This window comes from Serinus canaria, chromosome 1, assembly GCF_022539315.1.
Source record: "Serinus canaria isolate serCan28SL12 chromosome 1, serCan2020, whole genome shotgun sequence".
In the NCBI taxonomy this organism is placed as follows: Eukaryota; Metazoa; Chordata; class Aves; order Passeriformes; family Fringillidae; genus Serinus; species Serinus canaria.
In genome coordinates, this window is record NC_066313.1 from 48113826 (window position 1) to 48126592 (window position 12767).

The 12767-nt window shown below is 39.0% G+C and overlaps 1 protein-coding gene across 1 annotated transcript; it reads left to right on the plus strand.

Annotated features, from left to right (window-relative positions):
• The first annotated feature begins 4107 nt into the window (after positions 1-4107).
• RFC3 (replication factor C subunit 3) lies at positions 4108-12374 on the plus strand. The gene is made up of 9 exons (XM_009102876.4): positions 4108-4248; positions 5484-5621; positions 6135-6202; positions 7840-7937; positions 8213-8394; positions 8635-8771; positions 8899-8997; positions 10002-10071; positions 11313-12374. The coding sequence occupies exons 1-9, from the start codon at positions 4162-4164 to the stop codon at positions 11502-11504; spliced, it is 1071 nt and encodes a 356-aa protein (XP_009101124.1). The 5' UTR covers positions 4108-4161; the 3' UTR covers positions 11505-12374.
• Positions 12375-12767: the final 393 nt, after the last annotated feature.

Below are 12767 nucleotides of genomic sequence, written 5' to 3' on the forward strand. Positions count from 1 at the left end.
TGGATTTGGAACATGAAAAAGTACCGATTACATCGGAACAAGTGCCCTGGGTGGGGTTTTTTTAACACACCTAATTATTTTCACCTTTCCAGATCTTTATGAAATGGCTTTTTTTAATCTTTTCCAAATGGACAAATGTACAAAAGACTTTACAGTAATGACTGATTCACAGGATGTATCCTCTAATTAAATATTAACTCCATAGCCTTTTCCAGAATACAGTTTTAATGGTCGTAAAGAAGTATCTTGCCCCTTTTTAGCCTCATCCCTGCAGGGAAAATTTCTATAAGGTTTTTATTACTTTAATTTTCCAGATTAAATAAAGGATTGTTAAGATAAACTATCAGAGTCCTGAAGAAAGAGGATTTCTTCTCTTATGACAAAGCAGCTTCTTTGGTGCTGCCAATCTTCATGAGATAGGCTTATTTTAGATTTTTATTTGGCTATCACCAATAGTTGTTTTTCCCACTGTCAAATTCAATTTGCATGACATCAGCATGTCACCAGCAGAACAGATGTCACTTTATTATGGTTTCTTTTTTAATTAGTGATCTATTATTCCTTGACATACTACAATTTACTTGCAGCAATATAGGTGCTCTGATGGGGACATAACCTAGAGTGACAGCCAACAGAGTGGCAGTGATCTGTTGAAATATTTCAAACTGAAAAGAAAAATCTATCTCAGTCAGATAAGCAGCCTGAAGGATCAAAGGATGCCAAAAAGTCTTCTGTTTGAAAAATACAAGTAATTTTACAGCAAAATGGTACTAGGACCTTTTAATGGCTTACTTGGATTGCTAGCACCAATCATGCTGTAAATTTATTTAAGAGGTCAGTGTAACAGCTCTCTTATTTGTTCTAATACTTCAATAATTGGTTTAAAGACATTAAAAATTTATACATACATATATATATATATATATACACACACACATGCACACACACACATATATATATATATATATGTATATATATTTAGATAGAGGACACAGATCCTACAGTTTGCTTCAATTTGGGTATAAGATGGAGCTTCTCTGACAGTACCTGACATTGTGTCACTTTCTGATAATGTGGCTGCTGGTAGTAAGAGGCTCAAAATGCCATTTGTAGTTAAAATCTCTATTTTCAGATATATTTTCTAGTTTACTCATGCAGAGAAGTCATTTTACCTTTTGACCTTTCTGCTGGACTGAACAAAATGAGTGAAGACATATTCTAAAAGTCTTTGTGTTTGAGTGAATTGTGACTGCAGCTGAAATTGTCAGTCTCCTGTATTATTCACATTAATTTATTTGTAATATAGTTGGCCAAACCATTCTATTTTAGATATGGAATGGTTTGGCCATTTCTTATTGTTATCTCTTTTTGTTTAGATTTATAGTGAAGCTAAACAATTAATGAAGCAGAAAATCAAAGAATTGTAGAGCATTTTAATCAGATATGAAGTGCCACAACTGCAATGACAAGATTTTTACTCAACAAATTAATTTCATTCATTTGCCTAATTACTTTCTATAGCACAAAATAACTAACTGAAAGTTTAGGTATAAGCCCATGCTTAAATGCATTGCTGAGTTAGGGAACAATTTCCAAAATTTTCTTTGCAGGATAAGAAGAAATCTTATGGAATTTTAATAATAAATAGAGCTAATAATAAAAAGAGCCTAGGGCTTTTCAGACATGTTATGTCTTTACTCCCTGATCTTTTCAGGAGCTGAAAGAATCTAAAGGACTGGATTCAGTCCTATCTGCTTATGTCTGACCTCATGCAAAAAGGATTTGTTTCCACTGGTACTTTAAAAACATGGAATACCTGTCAGAGCACTTGCTGGAAGCTGGTGTGAGTTAGCAAAAGCTCTCTGGAGGCTGGAAAGACTGTGTAGATTATAAGGAGTTATCAAGAAGTTGCAATTAAGTGACATTAATAGATACAAAAAGGGCAGCACATCATTTAGAAATTATTTAAAAGTCAGGAAAATGAGCTAAGGATCTGGAATAACAAAAAAAGGCAAGTAATAAATACAGCTAACCAAAGAGAATACCAAATAAATTATTGGTCAAATTCAGAGATTACTTTCAAGAGCAGCAGGTACAGAGCAGAGAGAACAGGCACGCATAAGAAACACTGCAGACCCCAAAATGTAAATGTAGCAAAGGGCAGAGGAACAGGACATCCTGTGGTGCTGGGTAGAAGATAAGCACTGGGTAGGATTTTGCTGCTGCAGCTTTCACAGACTCAGTCATGTACCGGGCAGCGCTGACAAAGAAGTACCAAGAGAATCACAGATTCAACTAGATTGGAACAGACCTCTTAACCATCGAGTCCAACCTATGAACCAACACCCCCTTGTCCCTCAGACCCCAGCACTGAGTGCCACACCCAGTCTTTCCCTACACACCTCCAGAGACCTCTCTGGGCAGTCCATTTTAGTATCTAATCACCCTTTCTGAGAAGAATTTCTTTGTAATGTCCAACCTAAATCTTCCTTGCTGCAGCTTAAAACTGTCCTCTTTTCCTGTTGCGGGATGCCTGGGAGAAGAGGCCGACACCCATTTGGCTACACTCTCCTGTCAGGTACTTGTAGGATTTGCTAATTCATGGCAATCTGCAAATGAAACCGATTAACGACTGTCCAGGAGAGAGCAAGTAATGTAACTATTTCAGACAAACAGGGAACATGGTATTGATGAAAAGTGCTCTACTACCTCGTGCCCCCAGCAGGTTTTTGTGATCTTCATGAGTTACTCGAATGTCTAGGTTAGAGCAGCCATTACCTGCACTACACTTTCTGACTGTGGGAATAAAGGTGCACACAGACCTGATAAAATATGAACAGGTACATGAACATTTTTTTCCACTGAAATCATATAAGCAAAGAAAAAAAACCCCACAAACCACCAAAAAAAAAAAAAAACAACCCAAAAAAAGGCTGACACATTTGAGACTATTCATTTGTATATTCTACTTCCAAATAATTTCACTAGTGCATATGCTTCATTTATTAGGGCTACAAGACAAAGAGCTAAATGAGACTGTCTATTACATACATATTTTTTGTGTAATTCTCTGCATAGATATTCTGTATATACACAGACACACACACACAGATGAAACTTGAAAATTCACTGTATGAAATATATATTATGGGCAACTCATTAATTTGTAGAGAGGCTGCAAGAAAAGTTTTTGAAAAAGGGAAGAAAATAATCCAAATCCTTCTGAAGTCTGTTTTTTTACTATAAAACAAAACAAAGTAAAAGAACTGGTGCAGGAGATATAGTTTAAAGGATAAAATGGCAAGATGAACATCATCAGATCACAGGCAACCTTATCAGTAAGATAACAGTGATGACTCCACCAAATAAAAACTAAAAAAAAAAATAACAAGATTATAAATGAAAAATAATGTTAATAAGATAATAATAATAATAATAATAACAACAACAACAACAACAACAATAAAAAGCCTTTTTAGGTGTTATGGGCTTTTGGAGATTGCACATTCCAAATTATCATTGTAAACTCCCTCGACCAAGTCTTTATAGCCTTAAGTTGCTCCAGGGGAAGTTTAGGTTGGACATTAGGACGAATTTCTCCACAGAAAGGGCGATTTAACATCGGCATGGGCTGCCCAGGGAGGTGGCGGAGTCACTGTCCCTGGAGGTGTTTAAGGGAAGACTGGATGTGGCACTCAGTGCTGTCTGGTTAAGTTGGTGATGTTGGGTCTCAGAGGTATTTTCCAACCTAACTGATCCTGTGATTCCCTGAAATGAGCCGCGAGAGGAATGATTTCAGACAGGGCTCGGAGGGCTCGCTCCCCCGACGGGGAGGCAGCGCGCTGTTTTGGGCGGGCGGGCAGAGTTAATCCCCTGCGCAGCGTTTGGTAAGGGGCGCTTTTGTCAAAGCCACCAGGGAGCACAGCGCCTGTCGCTGCCAAGGCTCAGGGGGTGTCTCTGTCCTTCCGGAAGAGAAAACCTCGCAGCTCCGGCGCGACCCGGGGGGGCGGCGCTGAGATCCCCGCCTGGGCCGGGCTGCGGCGCGTCCGCCGCGCTGCTCTGAGGGAGCCGCGGGGGCGGGGCCGCCGCCGGGGTCTGTCCCTTGGCGGCCGCCGTACGGCGCGCGCTTCCCTCTGCAGTCCCGCGCGCTTCGGGAGCGCCATGAGCCTCTGGGCGGACAAGCACCGGCCCGGCGCCCTCGGCCGCCTCGACTTCCACCGCGAGCAGGCGGCGCGGCTCCGCAACCTGGTCAGTGAGCCACGGGCTCGGCTCTGCCCGGCGCCCTCCCCGCCGGACTCTGCCCGGGGCCCCGCCGGCCTCCAGGTCATCTGGGTCCTCTCCTCCCCGCAGCGAGAATCCCCCGGAGTCGGCATTGCCCCTGAATAAGGGGGGTAAAACTTTACTGTGCGAGCGCTGGAACAGATTGCTCAGAGTGGCTGTGAAGTCTCCGTCACTGGAGATAGTCGAGAACCCTCTGGATGCAATCCTGCACCCGGTGCTCTGGGAGATGGGGCCACCGTGGTCCGTTCCAGCCTGACCCGTGCTATAATTGGGATTCCTTGGGGGCCCGTATCGCTGCTCTGTGGGGCCGGGGTCAGCAGCTTTCCCTCCGTGCAGGCCCTGCCTTTCCGAGCAGCGCCCGTGCCGCGGGAAGCGTCCCGGCATCGCGCCCTGCTTGGGAGCGCGGCCTTGGTGCCGAGGGAAAGGCTGCGCGGGAATCAGAGACTCGGCTCTTTCGGGAGTGGGTGCACATGTTCTTCCTGCTGGTTTCAGTGTCCCCGAGAACAGGGCTTGGCTTGTTTGCCTTATGTTAGCAGAAACTTTTGAGGCGAGCAGTTGGGAATGAAAGTCAGCACTGCTTCCCCTGCCAGATGTGCCGACTGGCACATGCACTTCCTCAGGGATGAGTGACATCTAACTCATCTAAGTGCTTTCTGTGGGGTATGATCAGATGTGCTCCAAGTCAAGCATTTTAGCTTTCCAGGAAATAAACTCCCAAACGTGTGTATGAATACGTATGTATGCATGTATGTATGTATCTATATCTATCTATATATCTATCTCTGTATATGTATATATGTACATATGTATGTATATCATAACTACTTATATAAGCATCTGCTTTAAACTTTGTTTCAGCCCTTTTTTCTGTTTCTCACAGCTGTCACTCTGTTAACTGTGGGAAGCATATAAATGTTGGAGTGGGGGTTTTGGGGTTTGTTTTGTTGTTGGTTTGCTTGGGGTGTTTTTTGAGCAGTGGGATGTTTGAAGTTAAAAGGGTTGCACATGGCTGTCAGAAAAATATGATGATCTGTAGTAAATGTTGCTGCAGGAAAGGATTTCAGCAGTTTTAATTGTAGGTGCTATGTTGTGATGGAGCTGGAAAAGTCATTTAATGTAAACTTGGGTGAAAATGGAAGAGTAAATGATCTTATAAGGAAAATACTGTCTTAACTGACTGATCTCGTTTCTTTTTTGTTCAGGTTCAGTGTGGTGACTTTCCTCATCTGTTGGTGTATGGACCATCAGGAGCTGGAAAAAAGACAAGAATAATGTGTTTGTTAAAGGAATTATATGGTGCAGGAGTGGAAAAACTGAGGATTGAGCATCAGAGTATAACGGTAAAAAAAAAAATCCCATCTCCTATAAAGTAATGTGGAAATACATATTTCTGTTGTGAGACCTTTGTAGTTTTTTGAGTTTTAAAAATTAGTTTTTATCTTGCACTCAGTATCTTCAACCTTTTTATGTAATTAGTCATACCAGTTAGGTTATATGAACAAATTATTTTCCAGATGTTATTCAGGCCTTCAGGATGTGCGGTTCTTTCTTGTTTTCTGTGCCTGGTTGGCTGTTCTTGTGGCATAGGTTTTTTTGTTCAGAGTGGGTTTTTTAATTTATTGTTTACAGTTCATTTTGGACCTCTGCTGTTGCTATTTTATTGGCTGGATGATGTGTCAGTATTCCTTTTTTCTTTGCAAGTGGGGCTGGGATTGTAGGAGATAAGTTAAGTCTGTGTCTCAAGAGTTCTTTGATCTCTGAGACTCTTGGTTTTCCTGTGATTTAGCCAGGTGTAAACTCTAAGAGATTTTTAGAACACTTTCTTAAAATTTATGTGCTTATTTTCTACATAGGCACCTTCTAAGAAGAAGATTGAAATTAGCACCATTGCAAGTAATTATCACCTCGAAGTTAACCCAAGGTAAGTGTGCAGTAAAAATGCCTCACTTCAAAGGTAAGCCACTGGCTGCGTTGTGAGTGCCTTCAGCCTGGGTGTATGAGGAACTGATTGCCTGATATGTTTCCTGAGCAGGTTAGGTAATGGTCTATGGGTTTGGTCTGCAAATGAGAGCAGGGAGAGGATTTTTAATTGAACAACTCTGAATAAACAAAAATTTGGATTGCTGTATACTTTAAGCAGAAATGTTCTGTTGAACTGGCTACGTAAGCATGCTGATGTTGAGGAATGGGCAAAAGAGACAATTCTGGATTGATAGATTTCACCATTTCAGTTGAAATAAAGAACGAACTAACACCTCCATATCATTAGTTTCCTCACAAATACAAAGATTAAAGAATTTTAAAAAAAGAAAGGCTTACCCTGTAACTCTCCAAATAAAGTGTTTAGAGCATGGGAAAGATCACCACAACATACTGTGGATCCTGTGAGGTCTGATATTGAGTGAGGTCTGATATTGATTTAAACAACAGAAGCTCTATGGGAGCTATCTACATCTTCTTTGGCTGTTATGAAATTGCTGGTGATAGTTCAGAGACCTAAGGCAAATATTTTTTGTATTTACCTGAAACCACATAATGTTGCTTTAAATCACAATGAGTGAATGTCATTGTGCACTGAGTGGTGTTGGTTACTGCTAAACCATAGCTCATGCTGCCTTGCCATATAGAAGTTATTCTGCACTGCCAGGTCTCCTCATTCTTCAGCTAATCTGTTTATTGATTAGTGAGTATCTGCTGGTGTTCTAATACAGCCACAAATAATTATCAGCTAATATCAATAAAAGCTGAGGCTTATTGGTAATCACTGTTTTGATTATGTCATTTTGGTAATGTGTGACCATTCGATCCAGCTGTGATAACCTGATACTACTAGCACTTTTCCTGTTACTCTGTATAGAGTACTTAGAGCTTGAAACATAAAATAATTATATTTCAATTTAAACACAAAACTACTGAGTTTTCATTAAGGATTAATATCCTGATTTGTAGGCTTTTGGTGACTGAGCAATTGTCATGTTTATGTCTGACCAGACAGTAAACCTCTGTGCTGTGCAATGGCCTGTGAAATTTGACTGAATTATAACAACGGTGAAGTCATGTGCATCTTGAGTAACATGGAATGGGGTGAATGGCTAACAGGGAGAGGAAGTGAATTTCTGGGACAGACTCTGCAGAATAAAGCCCTGCATTTACATCAGTCCTTTGAGTCAGGCATCCTACTACAGGATTAGGCTTAATTGTTATTCCCATGAGTAAAAAGGTTCACATTGTGTGTCCTTGTTCAAACTAGGTAAAAAAAGTTTAGGTTTTTCATCTGAAGAAAATAAGTTCTATTTTAATGAGTTAATAAAATAGTTAACAATTAATTTAGTACATTTGAATAAAGTGCTACTAAGCCAGTTGCACCTGCATAAACTTTGGGTTGTTTTTATTGTAGAGGAGGTAACTTTCAACAAAGTATATGGGTATTATTTTAATTCTAACTCAGCAGCTTCTGAATTCTTTTGGCATTCTTGTGCATTTAGTTGACTTTTGGAGCATGTATTTTATATGCAATATGAAGTTGTTTTAAAACATTTATTCAAATTCCTGGTACAGTGATGCGGGAAACAATGACCGTGTGGTAATTCAGGAGCTCTTGAAGACAGTGGCACAGTCCCAGCAGCTTGAGACAAGTACTCAACGAGATTTTAAAGGTGAGTAAAACAGTTAAAACCAGTCAAAATACTTTTTAAACGTGGGGAGATTTCAGTTCACTGTTTTGTTTGTACCTGTACATTGTGTGAAGATTGTACAGTCAAAAAGGCACGCAAGTAATCCTGATCTTTATTTTCCTGCCTGTGGAACCATGCTGTGTTTTTCTGCGTGTTATCACTTATTTTGGTGTTATGGCTTGTATGTCAAAAGTACTTTTTTCTTAGAAAGATTTGATATTAATACAGAACCCCATTACGTTTAATCCTTTTTTCAGTGGTGCTGTTAACAGAAGTTGACAAACTTACTAAAGACGCTCAGCATGCTTTGCGAAGAACAATGGAGAAGTACATGGCGACCTGCAGGTTGATCCTGTGCTGCAACTCAATGTCAAAAATTATAGGACCCATTCAAAGCAGATGCCTGGCTGTACGAGTGCCTGCTCCCAGCACTGAAGATGTACGTTGAAACAGAGGCAAAAATAAGTTACTATAAAATTCTTACTAAACAAGTTCTTGCTGTGGACTTACATTTTATTTTCACATAATGACCTAGTTTTCCTTTGTGTTGGATGATTTTCCAAGCATGGCTTATGAAAGACTGGTCCATCTCTGGTCCAGAAATCTTTCTAACAGAAGATCTGTTGATGGTGATCAGTTTGCTAAGTGTTGTACTCCTTGCTATCTGTTTACTCTCTAGATCTGCCATGTCTTGTCCAGTGTGTGTAAGAAAGAAGGCCTGACTCTTCCTCAGGAACTGGCTCAAAGGATTGCAGAGAAATCTGGCAGGAACCTTCGGAAAGCACTACTTATGTGTGAGTCCTGCAGAGTACAACAGTAAGTCACTGCAAAAATTAATGTAAGTTCTACTGTCAGACACATAAATGACCTTGCTTCGAAGGCCTTGTTAAAATAGGCAACAATTTGCTTAGATTGTAATCTCTAAAAAGATACTATTTTTTAGGTATCCTTTTACTGCTGATCAAGACATTCCTGAGATGGACTGGGAAATTTATTTGAGAGAAACTGCAAATGCTATTGTTGGTCAACAGACACCACAAAGGTAGGTTAGTGCACTTGTTAAGAGCTATAAATGGTGTTTTCCATGTACTGTGGAACCTAAAAAAAAAAAAAGTTGTATTCAAAAATATGATGTCTCCAGTTACGTGTAATTTTCTGTATTTCTACTGGAGCTGGTAGTTTGCAGCCAGAAGAGCTGAGCTTTAAAATTGCCAGAGAAGGCTGAATGAGTATCAGGAACTGAAGAACTGTTGTTTTTCCTTGTCAAAGCTTAATCTAAAATGACCATAGGCTCAGTTGCATGTTTTGTTTCCTGCTTGGGTGATTTTTTTTTTGGTGTGGGAGTCGTGGGTGTTGTATGGTCATTCTGGTTTGTTTGTTTTACATAAAGTTTATCTTCAACCATCTTTAGCATAAACCACCTTTTTAAAAGAACTGAAAGGGAGAATTTGTTGCTTTTTTTGAGCATGTTAGGAGATGACTTCTGTGTCCATCTCACTGTTATTCCCAAAGTCTGATCCTTTTAGCCTGTTCCATGTATTCTTTGCATGAGATGTTACTTAATTTAAATGCTTGTAGCATCTGCCCTTCTGTTTTCAAAAGCTGAGCTTTGGCTAATTGTGTCAGCTCTGCCAGCTAATTGTCTTACCCTTATAAACAATGAAGACAGAAAAACAGCATAAAGGAACTCTCTGGCTGTAGTAAATTAGTCACTAGTCTTAAGCATGAATAACATTAGATATGAAGAAAAATGAAAGGGAAACAATCCTGAGACAAATTATGATAGCCTTGTAGCTTCTAGATTAACTGAGACCATTGTAACTAGAGTATGTATCATTTATCTTTTGAGTAAAAGGTGATATGCAGCCTTTGAATTGAAATTGACTCATGCAATGCTTTTGGTTTTAAAATAACACCCAAAACCAAATGCAGAAAAGAGATGTTGCTTGGATTGCCTCTTTTCCTGCAGTGTATTTCATTAGTTTTGAAAGACATTAGTATGCTTTGGGATCATACTTCTCATATTATGTGGTGTCTTTCCAACAGGCTTTTAGAAGTCCGTGGACGGCTTTATGAACTCCTGACACACTGCATCCCTCCTGAGATTATAATGAAGGTAATTCAGCTATCTAGATCTTAATGTGCTATAAATTTTAATATCGTGACTGTCTCAACTAAAGCTTTAAAAAAAAATACACCAAAACATCATAAATTATCCAGATATTGATGAAAAGCTGTGTCCTTTCCAAACAGAGTAAAACTTGTTCAGTGGTTGAAGGAAAACAGCATCATAGCTGAGTAAAAAAAAAAGGAGGACATTCTTAGTCCCCTTCACTTCTCAGGCCATTTACTATATTATATTAAAGCATAGTTGAGGATCTTGGTGGTCTTTCACAGCCTTAATGATTGTATAATTCTGTGGGCTAATCTTTATATGATTGGTTTTCTTTTATAAGTTTTGTTGTTATAAGTTCATTATTTGCTATATCTTTGTGGAGAGAGGTGTCCAGCAGGACTATTCAAAGACAAATGTCATCTTGGGAGGAAAAAGCAAGTGGGATGTACATGTTTTTATTTTAAGGAGGGTGAAAGGATACTGAAGAGAGCTAGAGTAGAACAAAGATCAAAAATAATGTTTGCAACTTAACCTAGTAATATTTGCTTTGCCATCAGACATAATTTCTTTTCACATTAACAAATTTCTGCTTTCTGATGGTTTTGGTACTTAGATGTTTCTTTACCTTTCCTTTCTTACAGTAGGTTAGTAGATCCTGCATTGCTGTGTTTGAGAGGAAAAAAGTGCATGTTCTCTACTCACTCCCTCTTCATAAGCTTGAAATAGTCTAGGGATACTTCTCACTTAATCCTGGCTGTTTTAATTGAGATGGATTTGCGACGATTTTATTGCTGCCTGTAAAATAATGCATTTTGGGGTTTTGTAATGACTAAAGTATTGAAGTCAAGTTGTCTTGTGTGTCTGCACATAAATACGTTCATAAATGCAGACAGAGACACTTAAATTCTAAATAACCTTTTTCTTGGTTTTTATTAATGTTGTTTCTCTTTGTGCTTGATGCTGTCAAGATATTACTAAGTGGTTTTAATACACTTCCTGTCTTGGTAGGAATTCTCCTCAGGTCATGTTCCTACATGGAGTAGAGGTTATAGTGTTTGGAGATGAGGTTAATTAATTTTCTTTTATTAAGGCATAAATTATCCCAGTAAATTAATATATTTTCTGTTGGATTAATGAGTGAACTATTGGTTAATGCTTGGCTATTTTCAGAGAACTAAGGTTATCTTCTTAACAAATAATACATAATTTTTCAAATACTGCCCTGTTTTTTCCCATTTTAGGGTCTCTTGACAGAACTTCTAAATAATTGTGATGGACAACTGAAAGGAGAAGTCGCACAGATGGCGGCCTTCTATGAACACCGCTTGCAACTGGGCAGCAAAGCCATTTATCATCTGGAAGCATTTGTTGCAAAGTTTATGGCAATTTACAAGAAGTTCATGGAGGATGGGCTGGATGACATAATGTTCTAACTGATGCCCAAAGTTGTACGCAGAATGTTATGTCAAGATGCCAATGGTGTTGCAAATGTCTAGTTGTCAGTGCTTGATTACATATGGGTCTAGTTCTAAGTCAAATATTTTTGTTTTGCTATTTAATAAAACAATGTTTGTGCAGCTTTAGAAACCAGATGGATTTTTTGACAGTCACGAATCCATCTTCAGAGCTATACAAAATACATTGGCCTTTCAGAAAGACAGAACATTGCCTTGGAAGATGTGCAAGATCAGAGCTGCTTTGCAGTATTTGTAACCTGACATTAAGAAGAGAGAACACAGGTGCTGTGTGCTTGTTTTTGTTTGTTAATCACAGATGGGCAAGGCTGAAGGAAAAAGATGTTTTTTATGTGTTCTGCCAAGTTCCACCTTGAACATGTATGTTGTGCCTTCTCATCTGTACATCTTAGTGTTTGTCTGGCTTCTTTTTTTTAGCCTGAGTGTTTTCTGTTGTGTGTTCACACCAAATGTTTTCTTTCTTTTTTCTTTGTAAGCAGTTGCATTGAAATTGTGAAGGAGCAATACTTTGGTGTTGCTTGTAAATCACATGTTCAGAAGGATTATACCTTCATAAAGCAAGTTCACTTGCTGTCTGACACTCTTGGGTTGGCCTCAACCTACATAATGCTGTTCAGGTAAAGGTTATTACTTTGACTATTTTTTTAATGACAGGAAAAGTTTCAGCTTTCAATAAGTATCTTTTACCTCTTAAACTGATATGTGACATGTTTAAAATGGCAAAATAAATTGTAGCAAATATGGATAAAAATGCTTAATTGTTTTTTTCACAATGTCTATGACAGCCTAGGTGCATTCATCTGCTTGGATGTAGACATCTTTCAGAAGGGTGGGATATCCCCCACATGCTGTAAAACTGAAGGGCGCCACTGAAGTTTAAAAAAATCCAAATAAATACAAGAAACAAGAAAAAGTGAAAAAACAGCCTCCCAAAATAATGATAATCATAGAAAACCAACAACACCTGTACTGCAAATCTTTCACATGTTATGCCTGTGTACCATGGTACTATAAAAATTACTGAATTCGTGCTCTTTATTACTTCTCAATGCTAATTTAGGCTATTACTAGACAGTATTTAAAGCTTAAGTTAATTAAATACTGCTGCTGTTCTCAAGGACTTAAGGGTTCCATGTGGGGTGTTAATGCACAGCTTGCATTCAGATTCAATCTCAGTAAGACGGTGCTGCCCTGTTTCCTGCTCAGTGGGGCTCCTGAAGA